The sequence below is a fragment of the Vombatus ursinus genome, unplaced genomic scaffold (assembly GCF_900497805.2).
Source record: "Vombatus ursinus unplaced genomic scaffold, bare-nosed wombat genome assembly UNPS02003292.1, whole genome shotgun sequence".
In the NCBI taxonomy this organism is placed as follows: domain Eukaryota; kingdom Metazoa; phylum Chordata; class Mammalia; order Diprotodontia; family Vombatidae; genus Vombatus; species Vombatus ursinus.
Window position 1 is genome coordinate 11,440,025 of NW_020943070.1, and position 19,410 is coordinate 11,459,434.

Below are 19,410 nucleotides of genomic sequence, written 5' to 3' on the forward strand. Positions count from 1 at the left end.
TCCCCTTTCCTTCCTCCCCTCTTCTCTCCTCTCTTCTCATCCTCCCCACCTCCTCTTCCCACTCCTCCCCTCTCCTCTCTTTTCCCCCTCTCCTCCCTCCCCTCACAACTCCCCTCTTCTTCTCCCTCTCCCACCTGGCTCCTGCCCTCCAAGTCCAACATTTTATTATTGAGACAGAAAGAAACCATATGCAGAAAGGAGACATCTTTCTTTCTTCAATTTAATTGAAGTTACTTAGAAAAATAATCAGGCTTGAATGGCTTTTCTTTGTTTTGTTTTCTGAGGAAGGTTCATGAACATTTCACGAGTCTGTTGGCAATGGAAAATTCAACTTCTTTCTTGAACAGTACAGTAAGATACAGAGGAGAGTTCTCTACAAGCCTTCTACTGCATACAAATAGGTAAAAAAAAATCCTACCCCACATAGATGTTAAATTATATGAACATAGTCTTCTATCTTGTGCATGCACATAAGAAAATAACACTCTCTGGAACAAGAGTGGGGGTACCAACAGTCCCTTTTGTACCTGAAAAGAGCGCAGCAGACGACAAATTTGCTTAGTGATGGCAGCAGGCTGGGTTACTCTGATGCGCTCCTGCTCCCTGGGGATAACCTCACTTTGGGTCAAAGTAGGCAAGACTTGGGTAAATAGCTTTTTGAAATGGGCCAGAGGACAAACATACTGTGTAAATAGTGGATGGGGCTGTTAGGACTGACTATTTCCAGTTACTTGGGTTGCCTTGGAATGGGCAGCTTAGGGTCTGATGGAAAATTCACGGGTGAGAATTGTGGGGGAAGGGCAGAGAGGAGGCATATAGCCCAGGCTTCCACTGTATATGTGGATCAGATTGTAGCTGGGCCTGCTGCCTCAATTGGGATTTTCCTACTTTGTGATTTATTGCATAAGATCTGTCTTCTGCTGTGTTGTGATGAGGGTATTAAGGGCCCTGTCTTCTGGCATTAAGTTTCAGGGCCCTAGAACTCTTCGGTTGAGTTGTGTGGTCAAGAAAACACGTTTCCTGTACGACCCTATTGTCTGGTCGATGAAGGGAGGCAGTGTGGTGGAACAGACTTGGAGTCAAGGAGATTTAGGTTCAAATCCTATTTAGACACTTAATAGCTGTGTGGTCCCAGCAAATCATGTCCCCTCTTTGTGCCTAGTTTCCTCCTCTGTAAAAAAAAAAAGGGGGGGTCAGACTCGATGACTTTGGAGGTCCCTTCCATTTCTAAAAATCTATGATATGATGCTATGATTTGTTCATAGCTGTGTACCATATTAGTTCCAATGTCCCCACTGATCAATGCCCCCATGTATATGCTGGCATTCAGGTTCAGATTATGAGAAACCAACTCCTAGATAAGGCCTGATGGAAAAGCCGAGAGTAAGGCATTGGCCTGTCCCACTTGGCCCCCTCGGAAGCTGCGGTTTGGTTGGTTTTGCCTTTTTCTGAAATTCATTGGGATGGCTAAGAGACGGTGGGGAGGGGGTATGCCCTGCAGGGATTCAAATGCATTAGACAATAGGAAGAATAATTTTTTGATCAGAGAATGCTGATGAGTTGGACTGGGGAATGTTCACCATGAGCCATCTTTTGAATTCCCTCCATCGTTAAAACAGAGCAAGGTTTCTGCAATGCAACCAGGGGATGGAAGGCTTGCCTGTCCTTGTCTCAGAAACATGCACATACTTGAAAAGCCTCAAAATCAACCCCCCAAAGCCCATTCTGTTCATTTTCCTTCAAAATAACCATCTGATTTTCCAATCACAATTCTCACCAACGACTTTTTAAACCACAGACATGGAAACATTTTTTTTCCATGTCACAATAGAATCAGATCAAATACACACACACACACACACACACACACAAACAAATTAAACTATTAGAAAAAAAAGGAAAGAATGTGTTAAAAGTAAAACAAAACACTAGCAGGAAGATTCCTTCCCATCAAAAACGTACTGGGGTGCTCTCTCCTTGAAAAGGGGCTCTTGACCCAGGGAAACAGAGAGGAGACAGATGAGCCAGGGAGCAGGTTTAACGCTGAGCAATCACAGAAAACCAATCATGAGTGTCTTGGGGAAGCTGGAAACTCATGAATAGACATGAACTTCATTCTCTATGCCAAACAAAAACAGCAAATCTCTACTCACTACACAGTGAGGGTATTGAAGCAGGATGGGGGGTGGGTGGGGGGTGGGGTGCGTCATGCTGGGAACTTGCCCAGGATTTAGATAACTCTCACAAGATCAATGACTTTCAAGTAAGACTTGGGTGGGCAGTCAAGCCACTGGGACATTGACAAAAGCTAAACACTCCTAGACCCTCGGATAGCCCACCAACAGCCTCTTGACTTGAGCCCAGCCCTGCGCTGGCTATTTCCCGATTATCCTGATGCTTACACAAGTTCCGAACGTTTTTAGGATAGGGGAAATGATTGTATGTAAAGGTAGTGAGACTCTGGGGCCATTGTACTTTTTAAAGTTTATATCCACTTAAATTGTGGGGGCCTGAATTGAAACTATATTTAAAAATAATAATTCCTGCTTTCTTCCCCCCTGAAAAGCCCCCCCCCCCAATTCATGGAGAGACTCTCCAATTCTCCAGTCTTGGCTGACAATCGAGGCTATGTTATGGGAACATGAGAAGCTGGGAAGTATTTGTTCCCCTTTCTCTATTCAGTAGAATCCAAACTCCTTGAGGTTAAAGGCTGCTTTTAAATTTTTGTCTTTGTATTTCTAGTGCTTTGCACTGAAGAGATGCTTAAGAAATTCTGATTGATTCTGGAGCATAGGTTTGTCTATTTAATCAGCTTATAGCTCAAGGCTAACATGCCTAGTAAATATATACTTTTTCTCATGCTCTCTCCCATCCCTGGCCTCTTCTCTTTTTCTAGAATTTATTTACTGGGCCATCTCTCCAGGAGTCAAAAGCTTGGGAGAAGATCCATAATGTCTCATAAATAGCATTTTAACCTCCATCTCAGGTGGATAGCTCACTCAACTTTAAATAAAAATAAGTCCGACATTTTGAGCTGTTGCTACTCCTGTTTGCTGAGCTGGCTGGGAGTTTTATAATACATTTTTAATAGTTTCTGTGAATAAATTAACCTTTCTTAATTAGAACAATCTTCTCATCCCTTGACTATATACTCTCTCAAAACAAAACAAACAACAGAAAAATTCACCAAACCCACAACCAACCCCAAACTCTTAGTATATTATTATATACAGGATAATCAACATGGGCGACCGAACTCAATCACCCAGCTACGGAAAGGGACGTGTTTTACACATCACTCAAGTATCATGTGAACTGGTGAAAATTAGGAGTATGTGAATAAGAAGTAGGAAGTGATCATGCCCAGGAGAAAATGGGTCATGAAGTACTTCAACATGAGTTAAGATTCTGGAATGCTTTGTTGTTACACGTGTAGAGGCCATGGTGGTTTGGACTATGTCTTAACCTTATCTACAAGAATACCTGTGCAGCTGGGGTAGTTAGTCCACTGATTCACATCAAGCAGCGGGCAGAGGTACCGATAAGACGTCAGCCTTTTCCAGAGCTTAGATGTAAACCCAGGTTCTAGTCTATCCTGTTACATCCAGGTCAGACGATGCCATGATCACCCTCTCCTTGGGTCACAAATATTATTCACATTTCATTCAAGCCAAGGGCCCTCCATGTTGACTAAAGCTCGTTCCAAATCTGTCTTCTACAGAGTTGGGAGGGTAATTGCCTCTTTCCCGAGTACACTAGCAACATTTTAATTTCTACTGAAATTTGCAAAATTCTGTTACCAATAAAAGTCATAATTGCTGGTACATATCGATTCTGCTAATGGTTAATACAGAGAATGCTTAGTGCCCAGAGCTGAGCCCTTAGGATCAAAGGAACCATGAAGAACAGACGTCTTTTGTCAAAACGTGAAGATTCTGCTGCCTCTAAAGTGAAATCTATCCAGAGACCATGTTTAAATAACTATAAATAACCCTAATTAGAATTTATGTAATGCACGATTAAATGAAATTCACCAGGACACAATTAGACCTTTGAAAACAGTGTTTGCAGTACTCATTTCTAGAACAAGGACACCGCCATCTTGTTACCCCGCAAAGAGAGCTGTCCTTCCCTACAGGAGGATTTTTAAATAATTCAGACTGTGCTGCTCGCAGCACTATCCCCAAAGAAATATTAATTTACAAAATAACCCAATATCCATATATTTATCTTGACAAATAAAAATCTTAAATAAAAACAGGCATGATTCTCTCTCTTTCCCCTCTTCATTCTAGTTTCAGGTAGCTTGGCACTGAGTAATTGAACATTAAAAAATCCAGTTTGTAGACATCATAGAGCTGCGTTTGGTGCTCCATGCTGATGTTCTGAAAGAACTCTGTGGTCATTTCATCAGTAGTTTTCGTGGACTTTGCATAGGTGGGGAACTTTAGGTAGCTGCCGACTCCTGCCAGCTGGAGGACATAATTGGAATCGTCTTCCAGAGTCTCGTACTTGCCGATGAGGTCGTAATGGATGTGGCAGGGATGGCAGAGGGAGTATACCGTTTGCCAGTGTTCGTTGAAAGGTTCCTCTCTCTGGGTGAGCGGGTCGATGAGGTACGCGACAAACTCCTCGAACTTCACATCATCGCCTTTGCGCAGGGCCTCTTGGGTGGCATTCTTCCTCTGGCGCTTGACAATCTTGGTGCCGTATCGCTTGTGAAAGGAGGTGTTGTACTTCTGGGTAAATTTGTTCCTGTAGGCGGACACCAGCCTCTCAAAGGGCTCACGGACAAACAGGAACTTCATGTAGTTTTTCAAGCGGTGGTTGATTTCTGGGATGCTATACTGATTGAGGGTCTTCAGGTTGGCTGAGACGTGGGCTTCATTGGCGGGGATCTCCATGGGGTCGCTGTATTTCCCCCTCCCGGTCAGGACCATCATGACCCTCTTCCAGTTTGTACAAGCGACTTTGGGCACGTAGCAATAAATCAGCTCGTGGTCCTCATCCACCACCAAGTGCTTGAGGTCGTTGGGGGTCAGGACGCGCCTTTTCCTGCTGGTCACGCTGTTGGCCCGACATGTGTCTGTGACTTGGTCCCGCCTCATCTGGTGCAGGATGGCTGTGTTGGAGAGCTCCAGCTATACAGAAAACAAAAGAGGAATTGAAGTTTAGCATATTCACCGTAGGGCACTGCCACTTAGCAAAATACTCAACAACCAGGATCAAAGGGCTAGATAACAGGTAACAATTAGGGAGGTTGAATCCAGAGTCAGTCTCAAATTTTCCCTCTCTCTCCTCCCCCATTAGTTGACCTGCCTTGTTCATTTAAATCCCACCATGTGGCTTATCTATCCCATTCTAATAGTCACCTCCCCTCCCACCTTCATGGACTATTATAATAGCTTCCCGTTGGATGTCTGTGCCTCCAAGCTCTCCCCTCTATCAGTCATCCATTGTGCATGTAGTTCACAAATTGATAGTTTCTTTCTAAAAAAAACTTTTCAATTATGATTAATCATGATTTTGATTACCAATTCTGATCTGATTAATTACAATCATCTTCTTCAACAATCATCAACAAACCCAATTGATGTTTTAGTGGCCCCCTAATGCCTTTAGAATAAAACACAAATTCCTCTGTTTTGGCATTTAAAAAAAAAAAAAGCCTTTCACAGTCTGGTTCTAACTCATCTTAGCAGATTTATTTCATGACTACCCCTCATGTACTCTGCATTGCAGCCAAACGGCCCTCCTCACTGCTCCTCTAACATGATGCTGCTTCTCTTAACTCTGCACACATGCACAGCCTGTCCTCACAGCCTAGAATGCCCTTCCTGTTCATTTCTACCTCTTGGAATTTCTAGCTCCTTTGAAGGTTCATCTCATTGTAAGCATCTCTCCTGCCCTGAAATTAAATTGTATTTACTTTGTATATATTTTGAAGTTACATAAAATATGTGCAACAGATTATGTATATGTATAATCATACATATATATACACACATACACACACACACACATATATGTATACACACACAGACTGTCTTCCACCAGTAGAATGTAAACTCCTTAAGGTCAGGGATGGGTTTATCTGTCTTTGTCTTTCCAGTGCCTAGCATAGTACCTGGTAAATAATTGATACTTAATACATGCTTGTTGAATTGAATTTCCTTTCTCAAGCACACAGGTTGAGACATAGAGCATCAGACCCAGACTCAAGAGAAGAAGGTTCTAATCTCTGCTTTACCATGTGACTTTGGGCAAATTGCTTCTCTTTCTTTCTTTTTTTTTTTTTAAAGACAATTGGGGTCAAGTGACTTGCTCGGGGTCACACTTCCCTTTCTGCATCAATAACGAGGAGGGGGGTGTTTGAACACATTACCTCCAAGGTGTCTTCCAGTTCGAATCTGTTATGTTCTCCGCTATAATATTGTTTAGGCTCTGATTGGGGCTTCTGGGTTTGGACCAACTTCTAGGGAAAGAGGTCACATTTTTCTACACAACTTGTATGCCTGAGATCTCAGTCTTGAGTTGCGATTCTGCTCATAGTCATTAATTCAGACAGTTTAAACAATCCCGCCCCTGACACATACCAGCTGTGTGACCCTGGGCAAGTGTCTAAGACTATATAGTATAGAGAAAGTGCCAATCTGCATTGGTGGGGGGAGTTTGCTTATCAAATGCCACTGAATTCATAGGTCCAGTTTCTATCTCTTTATCTTTAGTGCTGGGGATTCAAAGACAAAATAATGAAGCATCCCTACTCTGAAGAAACTTTATACTCTACTAAGGAGATACAAAATATCTTCAAGAAAATCAGTAAAACATTATCTACAAAGTAATTTTGAGAGGAAGATAGTGATAGTAACTGGGAGACACAGGAAAAGTTGGATTTTGTGTGGTAGAGGTGACAGGGGACCATTTATGAAAAGGTCCAGCCGTGGGACATACAGTGTCGTGTACAGGGGGCAACAAGACCAGTTTGATTGGAATGGAGAGTTGATAAAAAGTAGTAATAATTTACATGAAAAAGACAGGAAAGGTTGGTGGGAGCCATTGAGGATATTTGAGGAGGGCAATGACATGGTCAGAACCTTATTCAAGGGCTTGGTCAGATCCATCTTGATCCAATGTCCATAGAGTTTGAAAGTCATGACTGGCCTGACTGGCTCACTCTCAATCCCATATGTGTTTTCAATCACCTCTTCTCCCTGGCCTCACAGGTAAAACTAAGCCTGCAGCCAATCGGGATGTTTCCCCAAGGAGCATAATCAGTCACATTTCATTTCTGGAGAGGGGAGAGGATGGTTACCAGAAAGTCTTCTTGGATATTCAGAGACTGGCCTATGTTGAAGTGAAGAGTGTATAATCTTCCCCAGTACTAAACTGCCTTTGATTTTTAATCCAAATTCATTTGCTAATGCTTCAAATCTTGTGTGCGAGACTGTACTAGGTCCAGGGCTGGTCCTGCTTTCCAGGGGCTTATACTCTAATTCAGAGAAGAACAAGAAAACAGATTAACTGTGTTGCCAGGATGAGTGTAAAAGGGGATATCCAGGGAAGGTGCTAAGAGAATTAGGAGGAGGGAAGAAAGGATGAGAAAGGTTTCAGGGAACTGAGTGTAAGCTCCCTTGGGGAAGGGACTGTGCCACTCTTGTAGCTCCAGTAGCTAGGGCAATGCCTGGCATATAGTAGGTGTTTTCCATTCAGTTCAATAAGCAAATGTTAGAGGGGGCATCTGACTTGGAGCTTGAAGGAAGGGAGGGACTCCAATAGATGAGGGAAGGGAAAAGGGTATTGTACCTGGGGTTAGGAAGACCTGGGTTCAAATCTTCCTTAGACACTTACTAGTTGTGTGACCCTGAGCAAGTCACTTAGCTTCCGTGAGGTTGTTTTCTCATCAGTAAAATCAGGTTAATTCATAGTACCCACCTCCCAGGGCAATGGTGAGGGACTGGGCAGGGGCTTTGCCAACCTTACGGTGATATATACATGGATTCGCTGTTATCATCGGTTATGATGATTATTAGGTTGGGGAGGGCATTTATTCCAGGCAGGGAGAAACGGCAGGCTTAAAGACACAGAGAAAGATGTTAGGACAAGAAGAGGGAAAGGAGAGTCATCTAGCGCAGCTATTACCTTAAAGTAGAAGGGGAAGAGATGGGGCTAGTGAGGATCCTCGGAACCAGGTAGTGGAAAGTCTTTGAAGCTATAGGCAGAAATGTCTACTTTGTTTTGATATGGAGGGCCCTGGAAAGTATTAGAGGAAGGGAGCAGCATAGAGAGGGTGGGGCAGAGAGGAAATTCATATTGGAGGACCTTAGGTGGTATGGAGGAAAGTGCACTGTCTTAGATTGAGAAGAGTCCTGGATTTGAAATCTGTCTCTCCCCTTCCTCTCCTCTCTTCTATCTCTTTTTGCCCCCTTTATCTCCTTTACTCTTCTAGTATCTCTCTCCCTCTCTTCTCTCCCATCTCTCTCACCTTCCCCATTTCTCTCTCTCCTCTTGTATCTCTCTCCCTCCCTCCCATATCTCCTCTATCCCCTTTCTTCTATCTTTCTCCATTCTTTCCTCTCCTCTCTTCCTTACCTCTTCTTTCTCTTTCTTCTTTCTGTCTGTCCCTTCTCTCTCTTTCTCCTCTCTGTCTCTCTCCCTCTCTTATCTTTCTTGTCTTCCCCTTCCTTCCCTCCCATTTTTCTTCTTTTATCACTCTCTCCCCTTCTCTTTCCTTTCCTATCTTCTCTCTTCTTTGTTATCTTTCTCCTCTCCTATCTCTCACTTTCAGCAAGTCATTTATCCTCTCTTAGTCTCAGTTTCCTCAAAAAGAGAACCCTGGAGTCTTAAAGACTTGGGTTTCTTGGTTATGTTAGCCTGAAAAATCCCTTAAGCTTTCAGGTCTCTAGTATACTCTCTCTCTCTCTCAACAGAAGGAGTTTCCCACACCCATGATGTTATGGTCTGGACCCCACCCCCCACCCCCAACCAAAAATTTCCAAGGCATTATGCTAAGTGCTGGAAATATAGAGACAGAAAATCGAATGAGTCCCTCCCTAAGGTCAAGCATTTACTAAAGTATCAATTGTATGCCAGGCATTGGCAGTATAAAGGCAGAGCACAGTTCACAGGCATCAGGAGAGTATTTTTAAACCTTGCAATGTACTCTCTATGCATTCCCTTCTTTGGCTCTTAGAGCAAGCTTGTGATATACAGGTATTCTGCATGCCACCTTACAGATGAGGAAAGGAAGGCTCAGATTTGCTAATGAGCTCACAGTGGGTGGATGTGAGAGGTGGGATTTAAACCCAAGTCTTCCTGACTCTAGCACTCTACCCAGTCTGCTACGACTGAGTAGTGTCTCTGTGCAGAGGGTCGCTAGCAGGCACTAGGTAAGGAGGATGTCTGTAAGTCATAGCTACTGCAGGCCATACTACAGTGGGCAGAAAATTGCCAAAACTCTGTCTGAGTTCTTCTCAAATACGCCAGTAAACAAGTCACGAAATTCATTCCCTTCCCAGAGAGCAAAGCCTCATTAATTTCGGCCCTGCTCAAAATCGGTAATAACTCATTCGCAGGATGTGTGGTTTTTACTGAGTCCAAAAGTTAGAAATAAGTGGTGAGCCACATTACGCTCTAATTCAGGGAAGGGCAAGAAAATGGGTCTGGACCCAGTCACAGACTGAGACTGGATTAGAATTTGGCCTCCGACACACCCATTAGCTCTGTGGCCCTGGGTGGGTCATCTCACTTTTGTGAGACTGTTTTTTTATCTGTAAAATGGAAATTACTCAGTCACTCAACAAACATTTAAGTGTATACTAGTCATGGTGGGATAAATCTGCCCAGATTTGTCACAAATTGAGCAGGTCAAAGTTTCCATGTGGATTGGCCAATCATGGCTTCCAAATGTGTTAGGACCTTGTCAAAATGACCTAAAACCCAACCTGTTCCCTGGCAGCCTGTTCTGTGTGGTGCGGGGTAGAACCTTCTCGCCTCTTTGTTTCTTGTCTATCTGGTGGTAGCTGAGTAGCCAAAGGCTGGAGCCTGCCCTTCCCCAGCCCGATCCAAGCCCTCTCGACCCAAGAGAAAAGCAGCCAAAAAGAAGGGTGGGATGGGTGTGAATGGGCCATCTGGACAGTTGGATCATCTTCAGGATTACTAAATGCAGGGCAGGAGTCCTGAAATATCCTTGCCCTGCTTCCTAATTTGGTCCATGATCGGGCCTAATTTATCACAAAATACAGCCGTGGAAGATAGGCCAGAAAGGAGCATACTAGTGGCCTCTGGGAAGATGCAGGATGGTAATATAGTGCAGGCTAGAGTCAGGGCACTCAAGGCCTGCAGAAGGAAAGGACACTGGCATTTCAGCTCCATGACTGAATAGCAGTCCTTAGTAATAACAGCAGTAATAGTTATAGTCACTAAAATTTGCACAGAACTTTAAAGACTGCTGAATACAGCTGATCTCATCTGACACTCACTAAAATTCTCTCTAGAGGACTACTACAGGTATTATCATTCATTCTCCTTTTTACAGATGAAGAAACTGAGGCAAACAGGGTTAAGTGACTTGCCCAGGGTCACACAGCTAGTAAGTATCTGACGCTGGGTTTGAACTCAGGAAGAGGAGTCTAGCTGACTTCAGGCCCGGTGCTCTATCCAATGCCAAGTGAAGAGTTATCAGTGGGTGTAATAACTGACATATTTGTGGTGAGAACTGTTTCAATAAGTGGAGTGTTATTAGAATCTTTACCCCCCCCCTCCAAACCTGACTTCTCATACATAGAATATAGTGGGGAGGGCATTGGGCTTAGCATCAGGAAGACCTGGGTTCATATTCTGCCCTAGACCCTTATGGGCTGTGTGACCCTGGGCAAGTCCCTTCACCTCTCTGAGACTCAGTTTCCCTATCTGTAAAATGAGGGGTGATAATGGCACTGACCTCACAGAGCTGTTGTAAGGATCAAATGAGGTCACGTACAAAAAATACTGGGCAAACCTTAAAGCACTGTTATCAATCGACCACCAATTTATTAATCACCCAATATGAGCCAAGAGCTATCCTGGGTATTGGGACTACCCAAACAAGGAATGAAACTTCTCAAGGAGTTTACATTCTATATAACTACCAGCTCCACCTGTCTCCTTAGTCACTTTTACATATTCCTCACCAGTTCTGGCCTCTAAGCCTTTGCCCATGCTGTGTTCCCTGCCTGGAATGCCCTTTCACATATCTAAATCCTGCCCACAACAAATTCTGTCTCACCCATGAAGCTTTTCCCTTACCACTTTAGCTCCGACCTCTCCATTCCCAAGGATAAGCCTTTTGTTAAATTTATTAAAAATAATAATAATAAATAACATTTCTATAGGGCTCTAAGGTTTGCAAAAGTGTTTTACATCTATGGATGTGCACGTTCTCCACTCCCCTTGCCCCACCAAAAGATTACAAGTTTCTGGAGGGCAAGAACCAAGAGATTTATTAAACCTTGATATCTCTCCAGTTCTGTGTCTTGCACATAGTAGGTACTTAACACATTCCGGTTGAATTGGTTTGAGTTTGTAGCACACAATTTGGCATTTAACCACACACTCTTCTGTTTTGCATTGTTCTCTATGCAATGATGGTCATTGGTCCTGCTTTCCCAACGAGTGTTTTCATCCTGACACTGAGGGGAAGAGGAAGGAATAAGCATGTATATAGCACCTGCTATGGGCTAGGCACTGTGCTAAGACGGAGTGGTGTGTGACATATTTGAACTTGATAAGCCACAGTGAATTGAAATTAATTTTGTTTTAAGAATATTCAGAGGATTTCAAGGTTTCCCCTGAGATAGTATGTGGTGCTCAAAAGTGATAACAGCAACGACATTTCAGAGAGGGGGATCTGTGCTGTGAGCTGTTGAGATTCTTCCTTGGCAAGAACCAGATGTTGTAAGCACTGGGAAGTCTACATACTGCTTCCCTGTCCCTATTCCCCCCACACACACACTAATGCCTACTGCAATAATGAATGAATACCACTGTGAGCTAGAAATGGACAACAGGTTACCAGAATGTGGAAGATTGGAATATTATTTTTTGCTGGGTCTGCTAGAAGGCACAGTAGATAGATAGCTGGGTCTGCGAGTTCAAAATCAGTCTCAGATACTTACTAGCTGTGTGACCCTAAGCAAACCACTTTCCCTCCTTGTGGCTCCATTTGCTGAACTATAAAATGGGGATAATAATAGCGCCTACCTCCCAGGGTGGTTGTGAGGGTCAAATGAGATACTTATAAAGTGTTTAGCACGGTGCCCAGCACACAGTAGGTGCTTAATAAATGCTTGTTTCCTTCCTTTTGTTCTTCAACTTAAACCTGAGAATTAATTTAGTTCATTGGATTTAGAGCTGGGGGGACCTCAGAGATCATTAGTCTACATCACCCCCATTCTATAGATAAAGAAACAGAGGACTCTGAGAGGTAATTTGCCAAGGTTCACAACTCGGCAGTGGAATGATCCAGGATGTGAACGTGGGGCTCTCTTTCCAGCCTCTCAGATGCCTCACTTCCTGCTTTGAGGAGACTGTTCTCAGCCCAGGGCTGCCATTTCCAAAAGCCTGGCTACCTGAAATGCCATCATCCCATAACTCTACCTCAAAGCAGTAAATCACTGTTAGGAGGAGGGAGAGGTTTTGTTTTGGCTCCATAGGAGCATCTGTGAAAAATAATAGTAAGAGCTAGCATTTTAAGGTTTTCAAAATGCTTTACAAACATTATCTCATTTAATTCTCCCAGCAACCCTGTGCTCTTATTATCCCCATTTTACAGATGAGGAAACTGAGGCAGACAGTGGTTTAAGTGACCTCCCCACGGTCACACAGCTACTATCTGAGGCTGGATTTGAACTCAGGTTTTCTTGACTCCAGTTCCAGCACTCTATCCACTGGACCACCCAGCTGTCTACACCAGTGAAATCACAAGTCCAATCTCCATCTCTTTCAAACTAAATAGGGCACGGGGGCCATCTCCAGTCATCCTGATCTATGTCTTGCCATTAGACCCAGATGCCTCTGAAGGACAAAGTGAGGCAGTTGACCTTGCACGGCCCTGCCTCACTTAAATCCAATTCACTGGCAAGTCGTGGCATCACCTCCATGATGTCATGGTCTTCTTTGAGAATGAAGGACAAACAACAAATAGGACACAGATATTCTAGGATCATAAGATCAGACTTGGAAGGAACCTTCAAGGATATCTACTCTATCCTCCCTCATTTTACAGAATAGGATACTGAGGGCCTGGAGAGAAGAAGAAGGTCATCTCTGTCTGAAATCACACAGGTAGTAAATAGTAGAGGCTTCTCAGAAGACATTTACCCCCATCTCCAGCTGCCTGCAGTAGTGGTCTCTAAACTTTTTGGAATCTGCCATCCTATCAGTAAAAAGGTCATGGTGCCCTCAGCCCCAGTGAGGATGTATTTATTTATAAATTCTATGCCTGTTCTGCAATCCTGATAATTATGTACATTATGAAATATGAAAATGGAAAAAAGATGAAATAATGTCTTATCCCAGAGTCAATAGGAGTTATTGGAGTTTATTGGGTAGGGGAATGATATGGTTGGACCTGCATTTAAAATCAGGCAAGTGTGTTGGAAGAGGAAAGATTTGAGGCAAGGAGACAGATTAGAAGGCTATTGCAATAGACCAGGTGAGAGGTGGTGATGGCATGTGAATGGAGAAAAGGGGATGGATGTTAAAGGGATGTGGAGAAGGGGGAAACAATGAGATCTGGCAGCTGCTGAGATATGGGGAGAGAGTGAGGTGGCCAGGATGATACCAAGGGAATCATCAAGAATAAGGATGACAGTAGTGTGCTAGTCCTAGATAGCAGAGAGCAGTTAGTTTGGGTTATGAGTGCCCTGAGGGGCTGGTGCCTGGGTCAGAATTGGGGAGGAGGGGAAGTTGGGGGGTGGTTGAGTAGAGGAGTGTGTGAGGGGTGCTAGGAACAAGCCCCATGATTGGCTATTGAAGTGAAGGATGGATGGGATACAACTCATCTTCCTCCTATCTGAATGGGTGATCCCACAATGCCTTGGAGTCTGACCAAAGAATGCTTCTTGGCATTAAGTTATGGTGCTCACTTAGGAGACCACTGGCTACAGGACAGTGGAGGAATGATAGGAAGGGGAAAATGATACTGGTTTGGTTCATGGTACTTGATGGTGCAGCAGTGGACTGGAGACCCACTGAGGGTCCTCCACATTTGCACCCTAGGATAAAGTCAGCTCCATCTTACCTTTGCATTGGTAATGGAGAGAGCAAAAAATGAAGAGAGTCAATTTTCACAATACTCCATTCCCATTGGCTAGAGGGCTGGCCACTTTGGCTCTGGCCAGTGTGAATGAGTCGGGCATATAAACCTCCAAGGGTCTGGTGCACCTAGGATTTTGGGAGCTTTTCAGAGTCATCAGAAATCTCTTAAAAGGAAACCCATCAGTAGTGGGCTACCTCCTGCCCCCAAGTGCATTCCATCGTCTTTCCTTTTCAGTCTCAGCTCCCAGACCCTGAATGTGCCCAGATATTATTAATACTCTACAATGTGAGGAAATTACTCTAATCTAGCATCTTTCTCCAATTCACATATTTCCTTAATTACAGAACATGTTACCCCTGGAATAACAGGTTTGCCATCTGCTGGCAAAACACTTCAGGATCCTTTCTCCCCCATCTTCTTTTGATCTCTCGTACATATCAATTATGTTTGACAAGGGTTGGCTTTAGAAAAAACTCAAACATGGCTTACAGGCTCTGGGGTGCTGCTTGAGCCCCCACCCCCCCTCTTTTTTTTCCTTCCTTCTTCAGACATCTATTTTTAATTTGTCTTCTTTAAAAGACAACAAGAATGAGTTTAAATACCAAATTTAGGGACTGTTTGAAAAGGTCTTTTAAAACTTTACTAAGTTGGGTTTTTTTTTAAGAGAGAAAGAAAACCAGTTTCTTTTAAACCAAAACAGGCCCTGTGGTGCATGCAATGAAGGACCTTAAACTAAGGAGAAGTAGGCTGTTTCCCCTTTCATTCCCATTATGGATGAAATGCCAGGAAACAGAACTCCATGATGAAAAGCAAGTCTGGATTGCTCGGAGCTGGGTGGGGGGTGGGGGATGAGGAAGGACTTAATGATTTCATTTGCTCTCTTGATTTGCTTCCTTTTCCTTATGGCTTGAAACCTGCTTGTATACGAAGCCACCTGCAATTGGGACGGAAGCAGATGCGAGAAGCAAATGCAAGATCTAAAGTTAGAAGTCTGGGATTCATGGTCCAGCTCTGCTACTGACCACACGTCACTTAATCTCTCTACACCTCAGTTTCTTCATAGGCAAAAGGAAGGGGGATAGGAGTGATGGCTTCTGAGATCCCTTTCTGGGGAAAGAATTCACCTTTTAACTTTGGAGTGGTCAACAAGGCAGGAGGGGTTCACCTCCCTGCCTCTTCTCCACTGGTAATAGTATCTAATAATAATAGCTAGCATTTATATAATGCCTGCTATGTGCCAGGCACTAGGCTAGGTGCTCTACAAATATTATCTCCATCTGATGCTTGCAACAAGCCTGGGAGGTAGGGGCTATTATTATCCCCACTTTCCAGATGAGGAAACTGAGGCAGACAGAGGTTAAGTGACTTGCCCAGGGTCACACAGCTAGTAAGTGTCTGAGGCTGGATTTGAACTCAAGTCTTCTTGACTCTAGGTCCAGCTGTACTACTTAGCTGTCTCTAACAATTGCGAACAAATGACAAGTTGGAATCTGTAATTAAACCCACTGACTCCAGTCCAGATCAAACTAAAGCACAGCGCCTGTTTACTGAAAGGAGGATAATTCTGTTCCCCATTGAGTAAGAAAGGTTCACAAATCTTTAGGAAGCATTAGCCTTGGGATGAAGGAGACGGACTTGTGCGGGCTAGTCTGGGACGGGCTTTGTGAGAAGCTTGGGCTGCCTTGTACAAAGAGGAAGCCGAGACCTCCAACCTGGGAGGGCAGAGCCAGGGCTGGGAAACGTAGACAAGGAAAAAATGTACCAGGACCCGGAATGACCCAGCCAGACCATGAATAATGGCTGACATTTATATAGCTCCCTACGATTTTCAACAAAGAACTTTCTATATATTATCTCATGCTTTCAGAATGACAGAATCTCTGAGACTGAAGGAACCACAGGGACCATCTAACCTAATTTTGTGTTAGAGATCCTTTCTCAGAAAAATGCTTTTCAATGCCTAAAATCAAATTCATCGATAACAAACAAAAGCGATTCTCCTGAAACAATGTCATTAAAGTATTTATAAAACAAGCTCAGACAATCCCAGGTTAAGAAGCGGCAATCCAATCCAATCCTGACTTATTGAGAGACAATGCTCCTTCAGCTTTTACATGAATAGCTCTGACGAGGGACCCCTACCCATGCTACTTTGGTTAGCTCCCATTCTTAGGGAGATTTTCCTTATCCAAGTCCTTATGCTTTTCTGTGACTTCCACCCATTATGTATTTCTGCCCCCATAACTAAATAGAACAAGCCTTCTTTTGAACCTCACAGGAGCTCTGGGAGGTAGAGACTACTAGTATTATCCCCATTTCATAGATGAGCAAACCAAGGCTCAGCAAAATTGTGACATGAGGCAGCTTGGTACAGTAGTATAAACAGCGTTGGCTGTAGTATGACCACCCCATTATAGAGATGAGGAAACCGAGGCCTGAAAAGGCTAAGCCACTTGGCCAACACTCCCTTGGGCAGTAAGTAATTGGTGATGATTTGGACCCCTCTCCTCTGACTTCTGTCCTTTGCCTCATCTTTGCAGCTTGGCCAAGTGGACCCAACCTACAACTTAACCCCATTTTTATGCGTATGTTTCCTAAGGACAAATGGCTTGATGGAGAGCAGGGTCAGAATCCAGAGAAGCCTGCCAAATAGCTCTAATAGGAATAGATTTTCCAATTTATCACCTCCCCAAGCAGGAAGGAGGACAATGAAAAGTAGATGAAGGCTAATGGAATTGTTGGGAAGTCTCTGATTTGCTCTGACCAGGAGAGGACGAAGGAGCTGAGCTGAACGCTGGCTAATCTTCTAAGTGCCGTGATCAATCACTGTAGGGGAAAGGCAAAATGACCTTGCCTTTCCAGAACGAAATCCCCAAGGAAATCTACCCCCATCCCTGTTCATCAATAGAACTGGAGGGCAGCACCAACATAGCTTACTTCCGATGAAAAGAAGTATGTTATGGCGGAGCTGGGGAGAGAACGTAGACTAAATGGGAGGGAGGGCAGAAAGGGGAAATCTGGAGCTCCCCTAGTCTCTTTCTTCAGTCGTTTCTGACTCTTCATGTCCCCATTTGAGGTTTTCTTGGCAAAGATACTGGAGTGGTTTTGCCATTTCCTTCTCCAGCTCATTTTACAGATGAAGAAATTGAGGCAAACAGGTTAAAGTGACTTGCCCAGGGTCACACAGCAAGTAAGTGTCTAAGGCCAGATTTAAACTCATGAAGATGAGTCCCCCTGACTTCAGGCCCAGTGCTCTATCTCCTCTATCTCACCTGGGCACAGAACTTCAAATCATAAGAGTCAGAGGGCATGCCCTCTACCACTACCTTCATCAATAACTTAACCACCTTGTACCTCAGTTTCCTCATGTTCAAATGGAAAGGATTCAACTAGATGGGTTCACACACCCCAATCTATGATAAATGAGTTAGCTACATATCCCAACTAGTCCAACCCAAACTTGAAATTGAGACCTCTCTATCATATAGACAAAGGGTTGTTTGAAGATAGGTGATAGGGCGGGGGAGGGGAGTGTCTCTGAAAGGCTGTCCAGAAGCTCTAATTGTTAAGATGCTTTTCCTTGCCACAAACCTCACTTCTACCTGTTGCTTCTGCTTCTAGAATGCAAATTCCTTGAAGTCAGGGACTTACATTTTTTTGCCATAAATCTTTGCATTTCCTAGACCTCACACTATATGTGGAACATAGACGGTGCTTTAAAAAATACTTAATAAATGAATATGGCCACAGAATAAGTATGATTCCCTCCCCGGCCTCTTCATATTACAGATACAGAACCCCAAAAAAAGCCCAGAAAGAGAATTGATTGCACCCCCATTCAGATTCTCCTATTTTTCTAATTTTGGCCTTTATCTCCAATCCAAACATTTATTAAGTGCCTACTTTGGGCCAGGCACTATGCTAGGTGTTGAGGGTACAATTAATAAAAAGACAGTCTCTGCCCTCAAGGAGCTTACGATCGAAAGGGAGAGATGACACACATCTCTCTTCCTCTCAATTCTCAGGTCCAACTGACATTGTCCAGTTAGAAGTGCATGACTCAGGCAGGGTCCTGAGACAACTCATATTTTTCTTTGTTACCCAAAATGCCAAGTTTTATAGATTCTGTCTCGGAAATCTCTCTCCTCTCTTTTCCATTTCCATTATACTAATTCAGAACCTAGGCTTTTCTCATCCGGACTATTGTTCTCCTTTCTAATTCCATCCTTCATATAGTAAAGGTATCTTCCCATAGGCATTGTTTCTCTCCTTAGAATGTAAACTCCCAGAGAATGTGGATTCTGCCTGTTGTCTCTATCTCTGCGTTACTGTAGCAATCCTCTCTCCCAGTTCTCCTAATGAATGGACTGTTCTTTCCCAGTCTAGGTCGCACTCATTAACTGTAGACGTCTCTAAAGATTTCGGGCCGGGCCCTCTTTTCTTCTCCCTCTACATCACCTTGTTTGAGGATCTCATTGGGTAACATTTTTGTCTATACAGATCTATAATCAAGCCCTCGTCTCTCTTCTAAGCTGCAGGTTCAGATATGCAATTGCCTCTCGGACACCTTCAAAGGCAGATGCCTCAAACTCAACACATCCAGAGCAGAACTCATCTTTCCCCTAAAACTCTCCTCTCTCCCAAACTTCCTTCTTGTTGTCAAGGGTGTCACCATCCTTCCAGTCCCCCAAGCTCAGCATCGTCCCTACGCCTTCCCTCACACACACTCCACATTTCCAGTCTGCTGACGAGTCTTAGCTACCTTCACACCATCTCTTGGGTACATCTCCTCTCCACCTAACACAGCTCCCTATTACCTAGAGGATCAAATATATACTCCTCCATTTGGCATTCAATTTCCATCCACAATCTAGCCCCTTCCTACATTCTCATACTCTACTGCGCTCTATATACTCTAAGGATCCAGCTACATTGGCCCCAAGGGGCAGAACCAGGGGTAATTTAGGCTGGATGTCAAAGGAAAAAAACCATTTTACATAATTAAAGCTGTCTAAAAATAGAACAGGATGCCTCCGTAAGCTCCTAAGTAGAAATTATTTCATTCTTTGTACTTGTACCCCTACTAGTATCAAGGGCTGGGCTGGGGTGGG

At 43.7% G+C, this 19,410-nt stretch overlaps 1 protein-coding gene across 3 annotated transcripts in view; it reads right to left on the reverse strand.

The window, feature by feature from the left end:
* Positions 1-235: 235 nt before the first annotated feature.
* Positions 236-19,410, reverse strand: part of CHST11 (carbohydrate sulfotransferase 11) — a 308,589-nt gene continuing 289,414 nt past the window's right edge. For all 3 annotated transcript variants that reach the window (XM_027870845.1, XM_027870838.1, XM_027870852.1), the window contains one exon: positions 236-5,141. In XM_027870845.1, coding sequence (XP_027726646.1) covers positions 4,287-5,141 — 855 coding nt within the window. In that variant the 3' untranslated portion in view covers positions 236-4,286. The remainder of the gene's footprint in view (positions 5,142-19,410) is intronic.